Below are 24,913 nucleotides of genomic sequence, written 5' to 3' on the forward strand. Positions count from 1 at the left end.
AAAAATACATCGATCATTACAAATTCAAGATCGCTAAAAACGGAAAAAGGTGAATCTGCAAACAATCTTGCAACACCTAGGTTAATAGCATACAACGGCAAACTGAAAGTGCCTACAAATATGACAAAATAAAAGTCACCAGAATATTCATACTTCTGGATCTGCAACATTGACGCCCAAGTCTTCCTCAAATCTGCAATGATTTGAAGTAAATGTGTCAATCTGAACCAACAAACACCGTACTAAGACGGGAAAACCAACAAACACCGTACTAAGACGGGAAAACCAAGAAACACCGCACAAGACGATGAAAACTTAAAAACACACAAAAGAAGAAGCAAATTTATATGGATAACCACTTATTTAAATAAAAAGAGAAAGAAAACGGTTTTATAATTATAATTAATAATTAATAATTAATAATGAAATCACATTTATTGGAAAGAGAATAAGTGGTTGACATAAAAAAAAAGAAATACAGATCAATAGACGTGTTTTTGTTCTTTCCAATAAATGTGGTTTAGATAAAAAAAATTACAAATATTAAGTAAATAGGTTTAGGAAATAAGTTTAGGCGGGAATTGATGGCATTTAGGCGCTTAATGGTACATAGTATTGTGTTATAATATATTAAGGATTAATCAATAAAGAAATACTACTATAATAAAGAAATACTACTATAATGATTTATATACCAAAAATATTACTTATCTCTTTCCCTTAAAATTTAATAATTTAATATATTAAATTATAAAATTTAAATAATATAATATTAATTGTTTTCATAAATAAAGACACAAATAATTAACCGAATCACAGCTCAATAACTTCCTCCTTATTCTTTTTGTTAAGATATTTTTTATTAAAAATTTATATCATACTAATTATTTTTATAAATATCCACTCAAATATTTAAAGAAATAGTAATAAAAAGACACACTCACAATAAACGAATTTTTATTCTGATGCCGAAGAGGAATTGAGTTTATTATGATTAATTTTGAAAGATTATAATATAGTCTTTCACTCTCTTCTCAAGCGAACAAACAGAAGAGATTCTGAACGTAAAACCGAACGAGTTTCCATTGAAACCACCGCCACACACCACCTGTTTGATAAAATGCTTCAAAGAGAGAGCCACACATCTTAACTCTCTCACACCAACCAACCTATGTCTAAATCTAATCTCTTCCTTTTCTTCTGGACACGCACCCGCCGGAGTTTCAGCACCACCATCACCAACAAAGCTCCACCCTTCGATTTCACCAAAACTCCAATCTCTCGTCTCCCCACCGTCATCATTCTCGGCCGACCTAACGTCGGAAAGTCCGCACTCTTCAACCGCCTCATCCGCAGACGAGAAGCTCTCGTTTACAACACACCCGACGATCACGTCACACGCGACATCCGTGAAGGTATCGCAAAGTTAGGTCACTTGCGTTTCAGGGTTTTGGACTCTGCTGGTTTAGAAGCTGAAGCTACTTCTGGTTCCATTCTTCACAGAACCGCTTCGTTCACTGCTAATGTATTGGCAACTTCTCACTCTTTACTCTTCCTAACGGATGGAAGAGCGGGACTTCATCCTCTTGATCAGGAAGTTGGAAAATGGTTGCGGAGAAATGCTCCTCAAGTTAAACCTATTCTTGTTATGAATAAATCTGAGTCATTGTTTGATGCTGATGACTCTCTTGCTTCTGCTGCTAATGAAATGTCAAGGTTAGGGTTTGGGGATCCTATTGCTATATCTGCTGAGACTGGTTTGGGTATGCATGATTTGTTTTTGTCTCTTAAGCCTGTCTTGGAGGATTACATGGTTGGTCTCTTGAATGGTAAGTAAGTAAGCCCCAATTTACAATACCCTTTTACCTGGAAGTTAGTAAAATGATAACTGCAATGTTATTTTATGATAACTTTTTATACAATTCATAGCATTATGTTTTTTTAGGCCATGGAAAATGGGTTTGGGAGTATAATTATTCGATGGTAGTTTGTTTGTTTGTGATCATAGCTGAAGAAGAAGGGTTGTAAGAGTTTGCAATTATCAACATCAAGTTCACTTTTGTGTTTCTGTTTAATATTTTCTTTTTATTCTGCTTTCAATACTCATTATAGATGAAAGTGCTAAAGAGAATAGCTGCGATGATGAGGTTAGTTCCCCTGAGGCTGACGAAAGCAAACTGCCGTTGCAGTTAGCAATTGTAGGACGCCCTAATGTTGGTAAGTCAACCTTACTGAATACTTTGTTGCAAGAAGACCGGGTTCTGGTGGGTCCCGAAGCTGGTTTGACTAGAGATGCAATCAGAACTCAGTTTGAATTTCAAGGAAGAACAATTTATCTGGTACGTTTTGGCTTTGGACTTCTGGTAGTGTTGTTAGATTTAGAAACTGACATATCTAAAGGAATGTATCTTGTAGGAGGAAAACATAGTAGTTATTTGTTTCTCTGACCTTCAAATTAGATATTATTGCCACACATTTCTTTTCCAATTTGTGTATTCCTTCAAGTGCCACTGTTTATTTGCTGCTTGTTGACCGGTGTTATCGATGGCAGACAGCGGTCCATGAGAAAGCGGATTATGGTGGAAAACCCCGCAATATCGGTCATTATTTATTTACCATTGCGGCTAGCCCAATAACCTCCACCGATATCTGCCGTGGCCGATATTTGATAACACTAACGTAGCCTTGACAACATGCAAGTCTTGTCTTTAAAGTTTATAATGCTTTTTATATACATCATCAGGGGAAGTATTGCAAATTTGGTCTTGTAATTGTAAGCATGATAAGCTTAAAATTAACTTGCTGTAGTTCTGATTTTCCTCAGTTTTAAATCTCTATTCTTGATGTGCATATTTAATTGTCAACCATGCTGCTTCGTGGTTGTAAGCATCCAAATTAGTATTTTGATTGAAGTTACTTTAACTACCATATTGAACAAGGTTCACTATCTTTAGGAAAGACTGGGCACTATCTAATTTCCTTGACTATTTTGTTTATTCTTCTCTTCTATATTAATCATTTCATCTTCTATAGAACCCAATACTCAATATCACCGACACATATGCTTGTATAAGCTTAAGTACTCTGAATCTTTCCTTGTTCCCGTTTATTTTATATTGGCGTCGATCAGTTAGTGTCAAAGCTCTTAGTTCAAGGAACTTGGATGGTTAGTACACTAGTTGTGATGGAGTCTCATATAGAGTTTGGAGAGAAGCTCGTTGTAATGGAGCAATGTGAGCCAAACCCAGTTGAACTGGTCAAGTGGCTCTTGATGGGGTAGAGCGGAGAGTACACCAGAGGTTGATCTCAAGAATGGAATACTACAAATTGCTATGTCAAAGGAGAGATCCATGGAAGTAGAGTGGACGTGAGTTGACCATTTGAAACACCCTCAGCAACAAGATTTAACGGAGTTCTTTTGAGTAAAAGGTTTCCTCTATCTTACGGTCATAAAGGACAAAGCTCAAGGTCTCAATCTTTTTTAGGGACAACTTATGATTGGATCACTTGAGTGGAGCAATATTTCATGTTAAGCTAAATGGTAGATGCTGAGATATTGGATGTTGCTTAAGTCACTCTAGAGGACAGAGCATTGAATTGGTACCATGGTGGGAGGAACAACCGCCTTCACTTAGCTGAGAGGAATTTGAGGATAATGTGATATAAGGATTTTAAGTTTCAACTAGAGTTGGTCCTGAATCCCTTTGGACTCCTACTGGGCATAGATGAATCAATATCGATATGGAGCACCAAAGACCTAAGTATTTAAAACTAAACAAATGCAATAGTTTAATTTCATTCTCACACCAAGTAAATAAAGATCCATTTGGACTCCTACTGGGCATTAGATGAATCAGTATTTTTATGGAGCACCACGATAAGTTTAAGATAGATTCAACACCATTGAGGACGAGGAATGCAGACAAAGGTCAAAGAAAGGAGGATTTGCATCGAATGAAAAAGCGGGACTGAATGATATGGGGTTGAGGGGTTTTCTTCTTTAAAGGCTGCTGCAACAGGGATTTTGGGAAAACTAGGCCATTTATACAAAGGCCTAATTATAGAACTAAGGGTTCAGTGGAGCAGAAACTATCCCTAGCTGAAACTTACGAGAGAAGTAAAAAGGGATATGTTTTAAGTGTAGAGAGAATGGGGACCTCAGGATGTGTAAAATCAGTTTAAGCACTACCAACTGCATATGATGGAGGACATGGAGGAAGAAAATAAGAAATTAGAAGACAAGATACTCACTCCATTTGTCCATATAGAATAAAGAGGGATAAGTGTTATCAAACGCGGCCATGGTGTCTTATGATAGAAATAAAGGCTTAAAATACCGTAATTTTGGCATACCCTATGGTCTGCCATCCACAACCGATAACGCAAAGAAGGATTGACTTCTAATCAATCTTGTAAAACATAGGTAGAGTCAGACAAAGACAAATGTTATTGTTTGTAGTTTGGTAGATTGTTGGGAATCAACGACATTTCTTGAAAATTAATCAAGGTGTTGAAAATTAAGGAATTTGATGTTGATTTGAAAGAATTTACTTGCATTTCTTAGGAACCCAACGGGCTTCCTCTAAGGTGAGAACAGAATCGTGCCATCAATCTCAATAGTGAGAATGCAGGGATGCAATGCCTGGGAATTGTAACCAAGGTAGACAATGGGAAAAGGTCTCCACTAGTAACTGCTAAGTTATCAGTAAAGCAGATAGTGGATTAAGGGTGTAGGATGAGAATGTGAATTGGGAAAGATTTTTGAAATTAGGCAGGAGCGGGACACTTTTGGAAAATACATGTTGGCAGAACTTGATATCTCTGATTGCCTATGCCTAGGCTTTTTTGTTTCTTCTTTCTTCTGCATTAATCTTTTAATTTTCAATAACCCAGGACCTGATTTCACCTTCATACATGCCTGAAGTTCATTATAAGTGTAATGAGTTTCCTTAAATTTTCAGTACCTATTATAAACTAAAAGTGAACATTTAATATTGAAACCCCTGTTACATTCTTAAAATTTTATCTTGTTTTGCTGTCATTCAGGTTGATACTGCCGGTTGGTTACAGAGGACAAAACTGGAGAAAGGAGCATCATCCTTGAGCATTATGCAATCAAGAAAGAGTCTTCTCCGGGCTCATATAATTGCTTTGGTACTAGATGCAGACGAGGTATGCTAACTTCAAGGTGTCTACTAGATATTTAATCATCTGTTATGAGATTTATATTGGAAAATTTATGCTGACCAGATAGTAAATGCTAAACGAAGTATGAAACATGCTGAAGTAGTTATAGCCAGACGAGCCGTGGAAGAGGGGCGTGGTCTGGTTGTGATTGTGAACAAGATGGACCTTCTAAGGGGCAAAGACAAATCATCATCTTATGAGCAGATTATGGAGGTTGTTCAAAAAGAAATTCAGACAGTTATACCTCAGGTTTGCTATGTAGTTATGAGCTTAACTTTGTCTAGAAGTTCAATAAACTGTTACCTATTTACTACACATGATGTTTAAACTGTTACCTTTTTCAAAATAGATGCCAAAATTATGTATTTATTTGAACATGATACTTAAAAAATATATTTCAAATTGTAAAAAAGAGGAAAGATAATCTTATGAGGTTATCGATTTATTATACAATCCACGACATCTTCTTTCTTTGCTTTAAGTGAATGAATGACAAACTTTACCCATTGTTTGTATTGTAAATTGTGATTTTGCATTGGCAATTTTCAACAGGTTACCGGAATCCCAGTATTATTCATTTCAGCATTAGAGGGAAGGGGCCGGACAACCGTCTTGCATCAAGTGATTGATACATACGAAAAATGGTGTACACGATTATCTACAGCTCGTCTTAACCGTTGGTTGCAAAAGGTATTAACTACTTCCATTACCACTTTATATGGAGTAAATCATGCAATCAGTAGTGAATATTCTTTCTCGTGGTTGTTTTCGACCAGGTTATGAGCAGGCATTCTTGGAAAGACCAAGCAGCACAGCCTAAGATCAAGTATTTCACTCAGGTTAAGGCTCGACCACCTACATTTGTTGCGTTTGTGCGTGGAAAGGCCCGACTTTCTGATACAGACATCAGGTTCTTAACGAAGTCTTTGAAAGATGACTTCGATTTGGGTGGAATTCCTATACGGATCATGCAACGTGCTATCGCTAAGAAAGATGGCAGTGGAACTAGCAAAAGTATCCATTCAGTAGGCAGAGTGGCGGAAAGGATTAAGTCTGACAAGAGAGAAAGAGGCGACTTAGTTGAATCAAAGGCATGACCGTCACTCCATTACGCAAAAAATGCAAGAGGGAGCTTATTTTCCATATTTTGGAAGCTCCAAACAAGTGTTTGACCGAAAGAAAATACTCTGACTATGCTTGCAGCAAGCAAAATCACGAGCAATCGGGCTCTTAGACGCCTGCTTTTAATTTATTTTTCAGGTTTTATCTTTAGTGCATAAACTTAACCTGGAATTCTTGAACCACATGTGATATGATTTAAGCGCAATTTCAAATGTGCTGAACTTGTATATACATAATATATACATAATACTAGAATGTGTTGGTCATAGTTATCGAGATAATAGAAATTCATATATTTGATAACAAAAATATTTGACTAAACAAACAAAAATTGGACGTTGATATTTTGGTGTACCTTTGTAGTACTCTATAATTTTGAAAGTGGTTCATTTTACAATTTTAAAATAGTTATGTGAATAGATATTTGAAAGCTTTAAATGATTGGAATCAAATAAGAGATGTGTCGTATATGTTGATTTTTAGGTGTTAAATGTTTGCAAATAGCAATTCCCAAATGGCAGAGAAACTTGGAAAATCACGATCTATTAATTAGTAAATCAAAAAGCAAGCCAGACCATTTTGTGTGTGTTTGCGACAAACCCCTAAATGCCCTAATCAGATATGAACGACTACAAGTAAGATTCAACCATGACAAACTTCCATGAACTTGATGTCATATTTACTTTTTATTTTGCATCGTTTTGTTCAACAAACTAAACAATAAATTGTAACAACAACCAACACGAACAGTCTAAACATAAACAACACAATCTTAAGAAACAACTTGTTAGGAAATAGTCAACAAAAACATAAAAAAGTTAATGTCCTATACTCAATATGTTATGCTCTAGTGAAGTGTTGATAAAACTCATCATCTGCTTGACACCCTCAAGTAGTTGTTCTCAAGAGACTTCATTTACACGAAATACATGAGATGCATCAAAATACGTGGAGCTCCATCTAAATAGTCACAACAATCAAATATTTCGAAAAGTTGAATATGTCTCTAATTTTCAAAGGTTTTTTCTTTAGCCACCTCCCTATGGGGGTCACCCCCAGCGAAAAACCCAAATTACCCCTGCTTCGGAAATGAACTTCCGAAGCACTTTTTTTTATAAAAAAATTTCCACAATTCGGAAGTTCATCTCCGAAAACACCTCATGGGGGGTGTTTTCGGAGATGAACTTCCGAAAACACCTTTGTTCAGATTTTGGGGGGTTTCTGAAATGAACTTCCGAATTATGCAGAAACTGATTTTTATTTTTATTTTTATGTTTTTCACAGTCTCGTATTTTTAATTAAAGGAAACCGGGAAATAAAATAAATGACATATAAACAGAAAAAACTAATATGATAAAAAAAATAATATATACAAGCCGATCCAAATCCAAATAAAAATAGTGTGCTAAAGATACAATCCGAAAACAAAAAATAAATAAACCCGACCACTACTGGGTGTGCCTAACCCTCTCATCCTGGGCCCTCCTCTGCCGCCTGTATGCCGCCGCACGACCCGCATCAGTGACGATCATCTCCATCACGGCGACTGCCTTTGGACCGCCCTGATGAACGACACCTCGATCCAACGCGTCCCGCCCAAGCATCTCTATCCGCTGGCAGATCGGCATGAGATCAATGGCGTGGTCATCCTCGGCCTGCTGGTTCTCCAGGATCTCCTCGTGTGCTGGCCTAGGAGCGCCGGGAACGTCGGGTCTCAGCAGAGGATGTGACACCCGGTAGAACCATGTGACGTATCCCTTCACACTGTGCCAGTCCTGTGTGACCCGAGTGCGACGGTACTCCTGCGGTACCACATGATGCTGCCAGTCCTCCCATATGGCAGTGAGCTGCACTCGGGTCACTGTGTCGGGAGCAGCCTCAAAGGGTGACTTGGGTATCTGCTGCACGAATCCGAACTGACGCATGCATCGCTCAGGGAGATACCGGACCATGATGCCGGTCCCGCATGCCAACCAGCCAGAATATAGAGATATGCCGTCAAAGGGGACAATCTGAGTGTAGTCGCTGAACGGCCTCCAGGTAATGTCGTCGTGCATCGTGCGGTCCAGGTACCCACGGTATGGTCCCACCGCATTGTACCCCCTCTGGAGAACGTATCTGGCGGCCCTGGGCATGGCGTCAACGTACACAGGATCGATGTGGAAGCCGTGGATGCGGGAGAAGTAGGAGATGATCCAGCTCTGAAACATAAATAAATACGAAACATAAGTAAATACGAAACACAAATACGAAACATAAATAAATACGAAACATAAATAAATACGAAACAATTAAAATGAAACGTACCGTGAGTAGTGTGCAGGATCCAACCAACTGCCTCGTCCTCCAGTTGGAGGCCTCATTCAGCTTCTGGTAGAGGTATGTCAGAGTAGCTGCCCCCAGTTCCACTGGTGAACGGTATCCAGGTCCATGAAGTAGCGGAGGTAGGTCACGTCGACGTACCTTGCACTCTTGTCCACAAAGCATGCAACGCCTACCACATGCATGTACCAGCACCGGAGAGCGCAGCCGCGGTGATACTGTGTGAATAGATCGTCACCCGCCTCCTCAGCCTCGGCTGCCGCGTTCAAGTGGTGCTCGAAATAAGCGCTCAGTGTGGTGAACCAGATATGAGGCCCAGATGTCGTGATGCACTCATAGTCAGCAGCTTCGGGCTCCATGCCAAAATAGAGCGCCATCCACTGATTGGCTTCGACCCTCTGGATCCGGGTGTGGGCCAACAGCGGACCCCTGATCGGCAGGTGGAGAAGACACTGCACGTCATGCAAGGTGATCGTCATCTCCCCAACCGACAAGTGGAAAGAAGACGTCTCCTTGTGCCAGCGCTCCACAAAAGCCCCCTGCATGCCGTGGCTGATGATGGTGTACCCCGTCATGCAGAGCCCGCTAAGCCCTGAACCTCGCACCGCGTCATTAAACCACTCAGCTAATGGTTTAAACAGACTGAAAATCTTCCGGGCGTGGTTCACCATTTTCAAAGGATCTCTCTCCTGTTACAAAAAAAACAAATAAAAGCATATGTTAAATAAACCGTTAAGAAAATATCGGATAAACGTCTAAATTATAAACGGTTAAATTAAAAAAATACCTCTCCCTCCCAGATACGCCGAGCGACGTGATCGCGGTAGGATATCAGCACGGAAGTGTCAAAGGGCCCTCCCGGGTAGTTATCCTCCTGCTCATCCTCCTTCCCGGATGGAGGGTCAACATCCGGTACCCCCTCCGGCTCGTGGTATGCCACTGCCACCTCCTCCTCCTCCTCCTCCTCCTCTCGCTGGCGGGAAGAAGATACCCGAGCCAGCCGACTCCTAGATCCAGATGAAGAGGTACCCTCTCCCACGTCCACGGGAACTCGCACACGGCGTCTCCGGCCCTGCCCCCGTCCCTGGGTCGACGCCAGCTGCGCCGCCGCCCGCTCGCGTCTAGCCGACGCAGTATGAGACTCTCTACCCTGTCTGATGCGTGCTGGTTGGTTGCCTGACATGTTCCTGTAAACAATTGAAATCGATTAATATGCGAGACAAAAGAAAAAACAAAAAAAATTGCACTTCTGATACATTTCGGAAGTTCATTTCCGAAAACTGGGATGAAGGTGTTTTCGGAAATGAACTTCCGAAACACCCCTGGGCAGAACTTCTCTGCAACCTCCAATGGCAGACCCCAAAATCAAACTTCAAAACTACTTTTATGCCTACTAAACAACCTAATATCAGTACCAACCTATCTTAATGTATATTTTTCAATTTCTAAACACCCTAATAGAGTTTATTCAAATGATCTAAAAATTGAAATAAAATGCTAAACTTACCAATTAGTGTTTGAGATTATTTAGGTTGAGATTGGAAGAAGACTTGGGCAATCTATTTGACTTCACACTTGCTTGTTGCAGAAATTTTGAAAGAGGATGATTTTGGAAGAAGATTAGGGTAAATGAATGGGGGAGGGGGGCTGTTTTGCTTAATCTGCAAAACGCGCAGTATTTTGGAAATGAACTTCCGAAATACTGTTTTCGGAAATGAACTTCCGAAATACTGTTTTCGAAAATGAACTTCCGAAATAAGACAATTTTTTTAAAAAAAAAGGCGCTTTCGGAGATGCATCTCCGAAAACACCTTTTCCTTACATTTCGGAGATGTATTTCCGAAGTCAGGGGTAATTTGGGTTTTTCGCTGGAGGTGGGCTAGAAAGTTGGGAGGTGGGCAAAGAAATTTCTTTTCAAAAGGTCTCTAAATCACAACAAAAAGCGCAATCCCAATTTTTTTTATTCAAAACTACTTAAATGAGTTAAAGAGTTTTTTTTTCTCTTCTTCTTTCAAGTTGTTTTAAATTTGAATTTGAATTAGCTCTACAATTGTAATAATGTTAAATTTAAGATTAATCTTTATACTAGTGAAAAGGATATCCAATTAACACTAAAAAAACAAGTTTTGATTTAAAATGAAATATATTTAAAAAAAAATCTTTAACAAAATTTTAAGAGCTAATATTGTTAAATTGAACACATTATTTTGAGTTTGAGTTCAAATATTCGAATTTGTATGAATAAATTTCTATATTTATTTGTATTATTATTTTGTCTATGTACCAAAAAGAAAAAAAAAGACACCATTTGAAAGCTCAACATAATAGTATTTACTTGTAAAATGCTAACTAGATCTGCGGATGATAATTTCTAGTGGGTATATGTAAAAAATACTCACTAACTAAAGTAGGGTAAAAAATTTCCAAAAGAAAAATTTCCAATTTCCACCTTTATGGTGTGATTAACACATCTGAGAATTTAAAATTATCCTCAATTTTTTGAAGATATATTTTCAGACGCACAGTATATCACTTCATCTTTTCGTAAATCTAACACCCATCTTATTTTTTTCTAAAAAATTAATTCGGAGATGCATTTTCGAAAACATTCCCGAGTACATTTTTAGCTATTTTAACGTTACCACCCTATTTTTGCCAAATTAATTTTAAGATGCATCTTCGAAAATATTCTTAAGTCTATTTTTAGCTATTTTAACGCAGCCATTCCATTTTTGCCAAAAACTAATTCGGAAATGCATCTTCGAAAAACATTTTTGAGTCCATTTTTAGCTATTTTAACGTAACCACTCCAATTTTTGTCAATAAATAATTTGAAGATGCATCTCTGAAAATATTTTTGAGTGCATATTTAAATGTCTATATTTGTATATTATGAGGTGTTTTCGAAAATGCATTTTCGAATATACCCCATAAAATTTTCGTCCACCCATTTACACTTTATGTGAAATGGTGCATTCGGAGATACATATTAAAATATAGAGGACATTTTTAACTTTTTGCCAAGGGTTTGAGAGAATCTATAAGGATGAGAAAAGAAATTGCCTTTACAAAATAGGTACAAGCATGTATTAGGATAATTTTCATTAAAATAACCAAGTTTGAGCACCTTAGTACTCACACAATATATCTTTATATATTTTAATTTGTATTATTTATATAAAAATAAATGTCTGTCAATTTTAAAAAACATAAATGTATATTTAATATAAACATTCATTTATTTTATATTTCAACGATAAATATTTTTAAAACTTCTTTAATATTCTTAAAAATTTAAAATGATATGATATTTTATAATTAATCTATTTAATTTTAATAGAAATACAGGTAATGACAAGACAATAGATACTTACATATCCACAAGTACATCTATAGGGGCTAACATTGGTTTTTAAGTGAGTATGGGCTGGGGTACATATAATTTTTTTCAATTGTAAGTATGGAGATGATTGCTACAGTACTCTGCCCAAACCCTTTTAGTTGTCATACCTTACTAAATTATACCTCATGATTCCTCTGTGATCTTCTCACATTCTCACCAAATCTCTTAAGAGTTTATTGTTGGAGGAATTCTTCACTAGAGAGCATTGATACAAAGTTGAAGATTATGCACCTTTGTAAGAGACACACAACTTATTCACCAAAAACCTTAAGGTGATAGGTGAATGGATTCTCCCACTTATAAATGCTCAAGTCTTCACATTTATAATCAATGTGAGACTCTAACTCACACTTGTTATTATTTTCAACACCTCCCTCAAGTGTGAGTCCACAATGCTTAGATGCTCAAAATTAACAATATGAAAAATTATACCACATGCTTGAATAAATTATAATAAGATAACAAGATTAAACTATACACATACTTTTGAGGTCTTTAAGGTTGTAATAAGGATAAGGATAGGGTGGCAAACAGACATGTCCGCCCCGTTTAGGTCTGCCCTGCAAAATCCCGCAAAAAACGAGGCGGACATAGTTGAGGATGCAGGCGTAAAACCTAGGCCCATCCTGTAAAAAGTAATGGCGGGGCGGAAAAAGCCCGCGGGCACTACACTTTGTAAGCTTAAAAAAACAAAAATTTATGTATATGACATGCTTGCAAAATCCCGCGAAGAAAACGAGGCGGGACAGGGCAGACACATTAGAGGGGGAGAGCCTAAATCTTTTGCCCGCCCTACACAAAAGTGCGGAAAAAACAGGCACCCCCAACGGGTCGGGCCCGTTTTGCCACCCCTTGGCTAGGGTATGATATATTTGGAGAGTCAGTTAAAACCCGAAGTAAGCAGTGTTATTCTCATTAATAATGTCTAATTAAAAATTATTGCGGGCTTTCTACCGAGTTCTCTTTAGCTTCGTTGAATTTTCCCAACTTTTTGACTTCATCGTTATTTTTTTAGTTGATTTTTTCAACTTTTCTTTGAGTAACTTGTTATTTCTTTTTTTTTTTCTCTCTTCAAGTTTGTTGCTTTTCAACTCCCTTCTTTTTCTTTTTCAGATTTGTATTCATATTCATTTGATTTTCTCAATTTATAATTGATATTCCAAACTTATTGGTTGCTATTCCAACAACAACCTCAACCTTAAGTTATACACATATTTGAGAATTAATTCTTCTACTTTAATTAGGGTGGAAAAGTGTTTAGGTCCAGAGTTATACTTAGGGTTAAAAACAAACAAGTGTGAAACAAGCTCAATGGGGTTCTCAAGGGATAAAACTGAAAAATTTAGCATGAAAGGCTCTAGGATAAAAAGAAATAACTCGCCTCAACGTGTGTAAACAATTCAAATGAAATCAACTAAGAACATACACAAGTTCTAAACGAATACATACCAAAATACTCTCTCATGATGAAACAACGTGTTTGGATTTATTTGTCACACTCTGGGTTGGTTAGAGATGAACAACCTACACAATGCATCTTGTTTAATGCAGTTTCATTGTCAGTTACGATAAACCTTTTTAACTTTCAATACGACTCAATTAATCCATATTAGAACATTCGGAAGTATATAAAAATTATTTTGCGAGTTAACATGCATGATGACTAAAAATAGCTATATTAATTGATTATTAGACAACCACTATTTACTATGAATTATCATATAACTAGATGGAAGTAACCTAACATAAAATAAGCCCATAAAAACAAAATAAAATTAAGAACTTAATTTAAAATTGAAAAATATAAAATAAATTAAAATAAGTATAAGGTAAGAATACCTTCCTTAGGTTTCCTCATAAGCAGTGCTTTTTTAACGTCATTAGCTTGATACATCATTATCCTGAAGGATAGAAAAACACTTAGAAAGGGGGGGGGGGGGGGGGGGGTTGAATAAGTGTGACTTCAAAAACTTGTAAGATAAAAACAATGAACACAATTATTTTTATCCTGGTTCGTTGTTAACGAAACTACTCCAGTCCACCCCCCTTAGAGTGATTTACCTCAACTGAGGATTTAATCCACTAATCCAACTGATTAAAATGGTTATCCACTTAGAAACCTTCTAAGTCTTCTAGAGTCTACAGATCACAACTTGATCACTCTAGGAACCTTTTACAAACAATGTAAAAATAATGTTTACAAGAGTAAGATTGCTTCTAATAAAGCTGTAACCACAACAGTGATATTTCTCTTAAGTTCTAAGCTTAACACTCACTAAATATTACAAGAGTTTGTGAGGTTGAAGATGAAGTTCGTGAGATTTGATTTTGATAGCGTTTCAGTATTATGCACAAGTGCTCTACTTTGATTCTGATCAGAACTTCTATTTATAGGCACTGAGAGGAAATGACCGTTGGGAGCATTTAATGCTTTGCGTGAATAGTACAACTCTGCATTTAATGTTTCACACTTTTGTCAACTACCTCGAGCCTTGCTTTTCCTGCTTTTACTGACTTTGCCTTTTGTAGCTTCTAACGTTCCTTTTGTCAGTCAGAGATTAGACGTTTCAGCCTTTCATCTTGTACTTTCTTCTGGACTCAGATTTTATGTATAACAACGTTTGAATATTAGAGTCAACAGCTTGGTGCAGAGCGTCTTCTTGTCTTCTGACTTTGAAGAGCTTGAGAGTGATACCAATTCAGAACTTCTGCTTCTGACTTCGTTCTTCTGATGCTTTCACACCTTATCCGTTTGAGGGATGGAGTTGGTGTTGTAGATTTTGGCTAGCTGAATATGAATTAAGGGATGATATTGAAAAGTAATTCAGTATTCAGAAGTTGTTATTAATCAGAAGAAGATGCTTATGATGTTCTGGTGTTGCTCATAAGCAGTAGAATTTTGAGGTTGATTAGCTAGAAGTTGTTGTTAGTCAGAAGCAGTAAAAGCTTCTGAGGTTGTTAATCAAAAGCAGATGCTTCTGATGTTCTGGAGTTGAGTTTGTTAGCGTAGTTGTTAAGTTTAGTTTAAAGGGTACTTTAGTATTTGTTAGTATTGTATTGTTTGTACCTTTAGACTTGTTCACTAAGTTTACTCTATTAGGGCTTATGTGGCAAGATTTTCTTTTGTATAAATAGCCTTGTAATAGCTATCATTTATTAACACAAGTAGTAAAATACATCATTAACTTTTATTCTCTCATCTCTTTTGCGCCGTTATTCCTTTTTGTTTATTCTCTTTGTTATCATCTTTCATTCTTGTGCACCAACAATTCCCACCTCACGTGTAAACTTGTTTTTCATTTTTTTATAAATATTTTAAGTGCAATGCAATGTGAATTTCACCTCACAATATTCCTTTTTTGTGACATGATTTCATGTGGCAAAAACACATCGCTAAAAACCATTTTTCTTGTAGTATATAAACAAGCTTAACAAATTTTTAAAAATCACAATAATTATTAATTAATAATTTCACATCTTTTTATTGCGTTTGAACTTTTAATTTAGTTTTAATAAATATTTTTATCTATTTTATTTTTAAATTCATTTTTATTTTATAAATAAATTACTGTAACAAATAAAAATATCTAATATTTTATTTTATTTCTAATTATTATTTATTTTTTATTTAATTGCATACTAGACTAATATAACTTTGGGTCATGCAAAAGAGTAACCCATAACCTAATTAACCCAAAAATAATGTAAGAGATTAGAGAATAAGTCAGCGGGCGTGACAAGATCATGAGATTGTCCGACCCGAATCAACCCATTTGAGTAAGGGCGTCAGATCCAAGTTAGAGTTATTGAATGATAATGCTCTTAGTATGTGGTAGACCATGTTTCTCTGAGAAAGAACTGAGAAAGAACGTTGTTATCATTTTTCAATTGAATAAACCATTCCTCCCATTCAAGGGAAGAATGAGTCTTCCGATTTCCAACCCATTGCCAATAAGTTAAGATGAAACTAGTTCTCCACCCACAATTCAACCTATAGAATCGTGACTCTAAATATACCAACCTTTATATTGAGAAAGAATCTTTGACTATTAAGATATAGGAAAATTCTTAGGTAGACACATACCTAAAAAATTGTTTTACACACAATCAATCACAAAATTTTAATTAATTAAAAAATAAATATTGAGTTTTCTCTCTCCTTCATAATCTCAACCACCCCATAAAAATAAAAATAAATTAAAAAATTGCTCTATTCTTATTGGTTGTTCCTAAGAATATGGATTTAAGATTGTGTATATGCAAACATTTCTCTAAGATATATATTCTACAAACTTAAAAATCTTCTCATTTTCCTCGTGCGGACATGATTCATCTTAATATATTTTTCACAAGTACACATACCCATATAAAAAACACTTGGTTAAAATTGGTGCGAATTTTTAATATAATATTAATAAATTTCTTATTGAAACATTAAAAAGTCTTGTGAAATGAAAAATAAGATATATATATATATATATATATATATATATATATATATATATATATATATATATATATATATATATATATTTAGAAGAATAAAATCAAATATATTTTACAATAGACCCATCTAAAGTTTTGGAACACATTTAAGATGCTAAAAAAAATTAATATTTTGAAATAGAGTGCAGATGTACATAATCTAAGTATTAATATGAGTAAATGGTATTATTCCATACACCAAACAAGAGCATACCAACAAGGATTGATATCCTCCTTTGTGATTTTCCTTTCATTGCCAAAACAAATTGCTCGAGAAAAGAGAGGCTCCAACATAGCCAAAAGATATATAATAACAAATACTGGATTTTAAATCATATATATACTCAAATATGCTAGATATATGCAGAACACTTACTCTTTATACAAAAAATATTCTCCCTCATAGGGATTTTGTCCAAAAGTAGCTTCCATTGAAAATGGCCACCTTAAGAAATCAAAACTTATAACTTATATTATTATTGTCTGTCCTGTCCCATTTTGCAAAAACCTAATATTCAAATGTTCTAAGTTGTTTTCATGGGTGTTAACCATTGATAAACCACAAAATGTTTTTAAACTTGTAAATCACACGATGTTGTAGTGTATACTTTGGATGTGCATGCATATGAAGAAACTTATTTAGATTTATATGTAGCATAACTATTTGTGAAGTGTTTAAGAAAACTTATGACATGATTCTTGTTCAATTTCTCTAGGTTTTACTCCAGCTAACCACCTAAGAATTTGGCCAAGACTGTATTGGTCATAACTTTTATACCCTAGCTAGGTGTTACACAAATTATTAATGTCGACGGTCCCTAATATGGACCAAAATAGGTAGAAGATGGACTCTATAATTTAATAAAGTAGCACATTTACTTTTTTTTTGACAAATTAAAAAAACTATTTTATTATAAATGGTAACTTTATATTTAATTTTTTTTAAGAAGTCAATGGATAATTTTTATTTAAAAAATTATTAATTTATAAATATCAACAATTTATTTATATTAATACATAAATATAAATAAATATTATTTTTAGAGATTAGACTTTAAACTATCAATTTAGATCAATTTTAACTCAAATAACAGATATCTTATGAGTTATCTCACTCACCCAAATCGATTAATACTAGGAGATTCATTAAATACCATAAAATTATGATAAATATTAAAATTAATATTCTCATTCATAATCCCATTATGAAATGTCATCACAAGTCATCTGGTTCATTTTTTAATGACAAATAGATATTTAAATAAAAATAAAAGTAAGAAGTATTTAAACTCATTACAAAAAAGATAACATAAAATAAAATAGGTTTAAAAAAAGCAAAAAAAAAAAAAACAGAGAAAATAAACACTCCCAACACCATAACAACCATATAGCACAAAACCCACTGTTTTATTAATGTAGAAATTCATATTTGAATTTTTATTAGAATTCAATATTAGGAGCATCCAAAAATGTTTCTTTTGTTAAACTTGTAAAAAAAGCCTCATATTTCATTGATACGAGTTTTCAACTTTTAACTTTAACAAAATTTTACTATATAAAAAAATATATAAATTTGGAGGATCCCCTTTAAACATCCGAGATTATATATAATTCAAACATTTTAAAAAACTTCTTGGATACATATAATTCAAACATAAAATGTCTTTGCCTAATTCACACTTTGATAGATTTTTTTTTATCTACTTCAATATTTTTTATCGACAAATATATATAATTTATAATAATAAAAAGATGAATAGAAGAAAAAAAAAGGTATAAACAAAATAATCACTTCAATATTTACCAAAGCAAAGGAATTCAGTTGGATTACCCTCTATAAAAAAAAAAAAATCCATTTCATTTCATTATGTTCAGCATAAAATGACATCTATATACATGAAGAGAAATGGAGAACACATACACACCATGTCATATTTTCCAAATTTAGATTATTATTTTCCCATTAGCATATATATGATTTCTTCATGTTTTGAATAATATAACATATTATATGTCAAACTTAACCTACACATAACTGCAGGTACAGATAGATAGATATATACATACCAGGAATTAAAGGAAGGATAATAGGAAGATATCATCCATATAACTGAGTGATGAAAATGAGTCATGATACAATTATATATATGTTACTTCAATCTAGGATACAGGCCGAATAATCAGAGTAATTAGAAAAACAACCTACATAAAGTTGATAACTGAAATCAGCTAGCTCATGTATCAATATATATATATTTGAACTATAGTAGGTTGATTGATGCATATTGATATAATTAAAACTTAGAACTGAGTAATTAGTGATTACTTGAAGTTGCTGGTGTTACTGTTGGGATGATTATGATTATGATCTTCAGGAATTGGATTCCAGTCCCACAGTCTGTCAGGGAATGTCGTTGGTAGTTGATTTGGTAGAGACATTGGTTGCATAAGCAAATTAGACAAATGATTAGGATTTGGATTGGAATGGCTTTGAACATTGTAACAGTATTGCTGTTGCTGATAACTCACAAGCCTGTTAAGATCATCCATCATCATTGCAGCACTTGTCGAACTCGAACCGTTGTTAGAACAGCTCGCCGATGTAGCCGAGACAGGGAAAATAGAACCACCGCCACCACAGGCAGAAACTAACAATGAGTTTCCTCCTGCATATTGTACTAATTGCCTAGGTTGTTGCTGTTGTTGTTGCTGCTGTTGTTGCATCATCATCAATTGTTCCTCTTCTTCTGGACTGTAAATTGGATTAGTATTGTTGTTGTATTTGGATAAACCAAGAGCTGTTGTGACTTGATCTGAACTACAATCACCACCACTGCTATTGTTGTTTCCATCCATTTTGTTAACTATTTGATGATTATTATCAATTATCTTTGCTGATTGTCCAACAACAAATCCTATTCCCAATGTTTCATTCTGTTTATTCTTCTCGGAGTTTCTCGACGACGACGGAATCGAGGAAGGTCTCGTGATCGGAAGACATCGAGGAAGAGAAGGATGATCTTCAACTCCAGCTCTCTTGTACACACGGCATAACGATATCTCACCCTTCAAATTCAAATCCAAACAAAAATCAACATTTATTATTAGTTACTATTATAAGAATCAACAATTTATCAAACACTTCATATGCATTATTATGTTTAAATAGATTTTAAAAAAAATGTACAGTGTGAATCTACCTGCACCACCATGAAAGTGATCACGAGAGATGAAAGGAATTAATTAATTTGTGGTCAGAGTTTTCAAATTCATGCATGAAATCGTACATGTGTATGTTAGAAAAGGAGAGAGAAAGAGAAATTAATCACAAACGGTGATAGTTGTTGTAAGTAGGCACTGTTTGTTTGTACTCTCTTTCTCTCTTTCTTCTATCACGTATTAATTAATTGCTTCCTCTTCTTCTATCAATTTCGATTCTCTTCTCACTGATTTCAATATATATAGCTGGAAGCTTCTACTGTTATAGCGTTATATAGCTTTGAATCTATGATTACTTAATCGATTATGAAAAAAGCTACTATAATAATATACTAGTAGTTCTTTAAAATTAGGGTTAATTGATTTTTCAAAACTAGAAACAGTTTGAATATTTTCATATACATGATGAAATATATATAAAGAGCAAAGACGATTTGATAATTAAGAAGAAGAAGTAATTTTTATTTACATACCTTTTGATATCGTTCGGTTTCGTGTTGTGGTAAGCGATACTCGTTCATAATCCAACTAGTTCTTATACCTTTAGGAGCTTTACCAGAATAGAAAACTAGGGTTTTCTTCAGTCCAATTGATCGAAAATTTTCAGTTCGAATCATCCTATCAGCTCCGGTAGCTTTCCAATAACCGGAAGTTGTTACACGATTAGGCCGATCACCGTTTCTATACTTTCGATCTCGCGGCACATAAAAGTACCACTCCTTCTCTCCAATCGCCGCCAAAGCTGTTCATCACACAATTCAATTTTCAATCACATAAACAAAAGCAATTGGTGTATGTTAATTATTAAAGAAGATGAATATATATATTTATAGTGAGTGTAGTACAGTAAGAATATATATAAAAAATGAAATTAAAGATGGAAACAAAAAAAAGTGATTGTTTCCAGAATTGCTTCAAGAAGAGGGAAGTTCTCATATTATTATATAGATATATATTTTGATGATGACTATATATATACCAGGAAGTTCCCAAGGGTCATAGCGATAAAGATCGAGAAAAGTGATAAGCTCAACGTTGAAACGTTTTCCCTCAACCTTACGGCGAAGGTAGAATTCAACGAGTTCTTCTTCGGTAGGATGGAAACGAAAGCCTGGCATGACCATGTCATGCTCGTGATCATCATCAACTATAGCTGTTGCTGTTGTTGTTGTAGGTTTAGTAATTATATTGTTATCGTTGGAATTAGAAGTTCCATCTTCGTGACTATTGGTGTTGCTCAAGCTCATGGTTATGGTTGGTGATGATGTTGCTGCTCCTCCTGCTATTGCCATCCACTCTCTCTAACTAACTAGTAACAGAACTCACTTTTTGGTTTGCTCTCTCTCTTCTTTTATAGTGTTAGAGGAAAATTTATTAGAGATAAGAGAGATTGGTATGCAGGAAAATTAATTAAAGATAAGAGATTGGTATATTGGTATTTTATTTTATTTTACATATATGTATGTATGCTAATTAATTGAGTTTTTATTTTTAGTTTCTTTTAGTTTTTGATTGATGAGGAAAATGAGAGAAGAAGTAGAGTTATGAGTTTTGGGGCCTACACTCTAGAAAATGACTTTTAAGAAGAGACAGGGTGGACACAGCCCAAAAAGGAGTGCCATTTGCTTGGACCTTTCTTCAACACTTACTAAACATATATTGGAACAAAATACCACAAATAAAATTCCTTAATATGTAAGTCTATGTTTTCAAAAAAATATATTATTTGGAAGTTTGTGGCAACAAAATATCAATAAAATATTTGTATTTTTCATAATTTTTAATAAATATAATTAAAATAGGTCGGTTAATCACAATATTTAACTTTTATTTTAATTTTTTTAAAATAATACAATTGAATAATCATGATATAGTGATGGTGTAAATTTTTTTATACTAATAATGCATAAAAATTAAATTTATATTTAATTCAATTCAAAAGTTAAACTTTTTTGTTCTCCACTTAAATAAGGTATATTTGATTTTGCGATAATTTTTTAATAAATTAATTCCTTAAAATTAATTATGATTAAAGTGAGTTGAATGTAAAACGATTTATATTTGAATAATTTTATATAAAATTGAGTTGAAAAATAAATTTTAATATAAAAATTATATTTAAATTAAAAAAATTAATTTTAATTTCAAATAAATTAAACTTTGAAAACAAAATCTATTTTATTTTAAAGTATCAAATATCTCAAAATCATTTCAAAATTAATTCTATATCACTAAAATTATTTTTGACTTTTTCAAAAGATAAACATACACTAAAAAATTTCACAATTATATATATATATATATATATATATATATATATATATATATATATATATATATATATATATATAAGCGTGTGTGTGTTTTTTTAATAATTATTATTAATTTATGAAAAATTACTTGCATTTTTTATGTAAACTTAGTTCAATCAATAATATCAATATAATTAAGCTGAACATATTTATATGATTCTAATATGACATTTTATGCAATAATTTATTTTCAATTATAAATCATTTTGAAAAAATTGAAATATAAATCAATTTATAATTTTAATAAAATATTAAAATTTATTTTTTGTGTTATCTTCTATCTTTTTTATTACTCTTCATTCTTTTTATATATAATTAATGAATAGTAATCTTGTAATTATCTCATAACTTTTGTTTCTGATACATAATTAAATATATATTCCTTAAACAGTGGAAAATGACCACATAATATAAATTGGAAGAGAGAAAGTATTATATTCTTTAAATGTTGTCTCAGGTTCTCAAGTTCGAATCCTGATACAAATTGTTTATAAAAATAATTATGTTATTTATAACTCTTAAAAAAACATGCTTCTATTTTATCATATTAAAATATTGTATATTATTTGAAAATTAAACACTCTCTCACTCTATCTAGATCTCTCTCTCCTCTTCTTTCTGTCTCTTTCCAATACATTATGTCATGTCAAAAACTGTTTTAACTAAAACAAAATTTTAATCAAACATGAAAATTTTAGGTGTTGAAGCTAATCCAATCTGTAGAAAATTAACCAAGGATGAATTATGTGCTGTGAAAATCATGACATTTTTGTTTTTATGTTCAATTTTTTTTTTTTATATTATTCTGTTGTTGCTTGCAATTGCAAAGTTTTGAGTTGGATTTATTGTTGAGTTTATTATTATTTTATTTTGGGTCCCGTACATAAGCAGTTCACGTGCACCACATGAATCTTGAACATTCATAATCAGTCATATGATGATGTAACTACAAAAAACTTTAAAGTTGGTCTCCAGTCTCCACAATGCTATTACTGAATTTATTAATCATACATGTTTGAAAAATAAAAGGGATTTAGTTCTTTAAATTAGTTTTGAAATATAAATTTGAAAAAGGTAATAAAAATTATTTTAATAAATAATAAATAATATAATAAGTGTTAAGACCTAAGTTCATGAAGAGAGTCAAATCTAAAAATTTATTAAATGAAAGTATTTCAAAGCTTAAATACTTTATTAAGTTTTTTTTTTATCTATTTAAGGTTGGACACCAAATAATTATTATGTATATATAAAAAAAATATGTTTTTTTTCACTTAAGGTATATTCCAATTATCCACCTTACTTAAATTGATGGTGATGTTAATTTAACCACTAGCCATCTTGTTTGTCTCTCTAAAGTTTGAATTACTATTCAACAAATTTAAATGAGTCTAAGAAATACTTGAACCTTGATCTTTGCAATGGTTTGATGAACATGTTTGTTGGATTCTCTTATAAAGGTGCTTTCTGATCCAGAGTCTTCTTTGATTCAATCATGTCTCTTATAAAGCGTAAACTAATGTTAATGTGTTATGTTGACTATCCATGAATTTTTTGACCCCTTTAACAAGGGCAGTATATTCTGCTTGAGTAGTAGATAATGTGACCACTGATTGTTGATTTGCTTTCCAACTTATATGTGTCCCAAAAAATGTAAATACAAAGCGTCTTCCAGCTTCTAGTATCCACATTACATACATAGTCTGAATATACTAAACCTACCAAAGCGTAATCCTCTTGAGTTGAACTTGTTTACTTTAAACCTCCCTTTATAGAACCATTCAAATACCTCAACACCCACTTTAAAGCTTCCCAGTGAATGTAACTAGGATTTTCCATAAACCAACTTACTATGTTGATTGCATATGTTAAGTTCCAATTAATTTTATTCATGCGTTAAGCTAAACCATTTTGTTGAGGTGTGCACAATTCTATGCTTCTTGATATTATGTTTCCTACTAAACTCATTAAATTGTATTGAATAAACTCTAGACTATTGTTAGTTCTTAGAACATTCAATTTGACTTCTAATTGATTCGTTATAAGAGTATACCATTCATAAAATTTTGCAAAGGTGTCACTTTTACTCTTTATAATATAGACCCATAATCTTCCACAAAAATCATAAATAATATAGAGAAAATAGAATCTATCTCCATGAGTTATCACCCTTGCCCGATCCCATAGATCTAAGTGAACATTCTCAAAATATCTACTAGAATTATGCACACCACTCTTAAACCTCACCATGTGTTGTTTGTATAGAATGCAATTATTTTATAATTCTAGTTTATTTAGTTTCTTACTACCTATCAAACCTAAGTTAAATTAAACCTTTTCACTGACATGTCTTAATCTCAAATGTCATAACTTATATTTATCAAGAAGGTTTTGACTAGCTACTGATGCATGAACAATAATAGTGGAACCATCCAAGATATACATAACACATAATTTAAACCCTTTTTCCATTATTAAATTCAAAATTTTCAACACCCCATAATGCTTATAGAAAACAAATTTCGCTTCAGTTCAGAAACATTTTTCACATTGCATAAAAGGAACTCACAGTCATCAAACATTTTTAATTTGATTGTACTAATACCAAGAACTTTGCAAGCCTTGTTATTTATGTGTCGAACGAATCCACCTTCTTTTAACTCCAAAGTTTCAAAATATTCTTTTCTTGGGAATATGTGATAAGATAATCCGCTTTTTTGACTCCACATACATATATATATATATATATATATATATATATATATATATATATATATATTATAAAATATTCTCTTCTTTTAACCATCTTCGTATAAGGCAATTGCAATCTGAACAAAATCACCCTTGTTTCCTCTTTCGGGAC

At 33.4% G+C, this 24,913-nt stretch overlaps 2 protein-coding genes across 2 annotated transcripts; one reads left to right on the forward strand and one right to left on the reverse strand.

Moving 5' to 3' along the window:
• The first annotated feature begins 950 nt into the window (after positions 1 to 950).
• On the forward strand, positions 951 to 6,564 carry LOC131626076 (uncharacterized). The gene is made up of 6 exons (XM_058896901.1): positions 951 to 1,829; positions 2,113 to 2,339; positions 5,047 to 5,172; positions 5,251 to 5,436; positions 5,740 to 5,877; positions 5,964 to 6,564. The coding sequence occupies exons 1-6, from the start codon at positions 1,172 to 1,174 to the stop codon at positions 6,282 to 6,284; spliced, it is 1,656 nt and encodes a 551-aa protein (XP_058752884.1). The 5' UTR covers positions 951 to 1,171; the 3' UTR covers positions 6,285 to 6,564.
• A 12,028-nt stretch (positions 6,565 to 18,592) lies between these two features.
• Positions 18,593 to 21,175, reverse strand: LOC131599316 (NAC domain-containing protein 35-like). Its single transcript, XM_058871721.1, has 4 exons — positions 20,718 to 21,175; positions 20,212 to 20,480; positions 18,846 to 19,585; positions 18,593 to 18,721 (listed from the first exon to the last, which is right to left on the reverse strand). The coding sequence occupies exons 1-4, from the start codon at positions 21,028 to 21,030 to the stop codon at positions 18,709 to 18,711; spliced, it is 1,335 nt and encodes a 444-aa protein (XP_058727704.1). The 5' UTR covers positions 21,031 to 21,175; the 3' UTR covers positions 18,593 to 18,708.
• Between the last annotated feature and the right edge of the window lie 3,738 nt (positions 21,176 to 24,913).

The sequence above is a fragment of the Vicia villosa genome, linkage group LG1 (assembly GCF_029867415.1).
Source record: "Vicia villosa cultivar HV-30 ecotype Madison, WI linkage group LG1, Vvil1.0, whole genome shotgun sequence".
Classification (NCBI taxonomy): Eukaryota; Viridiplantae; Streptophyta; class Magnoliopsida; order Fabales; family Fabaceae; genus Vicia; species Vicia villosa.

Coding starts and splice junctions, on each gene's coding strand:
- LOC131626076 (XM_058896901.1), top strand. CDS start 1,172: ATGTCTAAATCTAATCTCTTCCTTTTCTTCTGGACACGCACCCGCCGG. Junction 2,340..5,046: donor AAGGAAGAACAATTTATCTG/GTACGTTTTGGC, acceptor GCTGTCATTCAG/GTTGATACTGCCGGTTGGTT. Junction 5,878..5,963: donor TTAACCGTTGGTTGCAAAAG/GTATTAACTACT, acceptor GTTTTCGACCAG/GTTATGAGCAGGCATTCTTG.
- LOC131599316 (XM_058871721.1), bottom strand. CDS start 21,030: ATGGCAATAGCAGGAGGAGCAGCAACATCATCACCAACCATAACCATG. Junction 20,481..20,717: donor TGACCCTTGGGAACTTCCTG/GTATATATATAG, acceptor TGTGATGAACAG/CTTTGGCGGCGATTGGAGAG. Junction 19,586..20,211: donor AAACCGAACGATATCAAAAG/GTATGTAAATAA, acceptor TTGAATTTGAAG/GGTGAGATATCGTTATGCCG.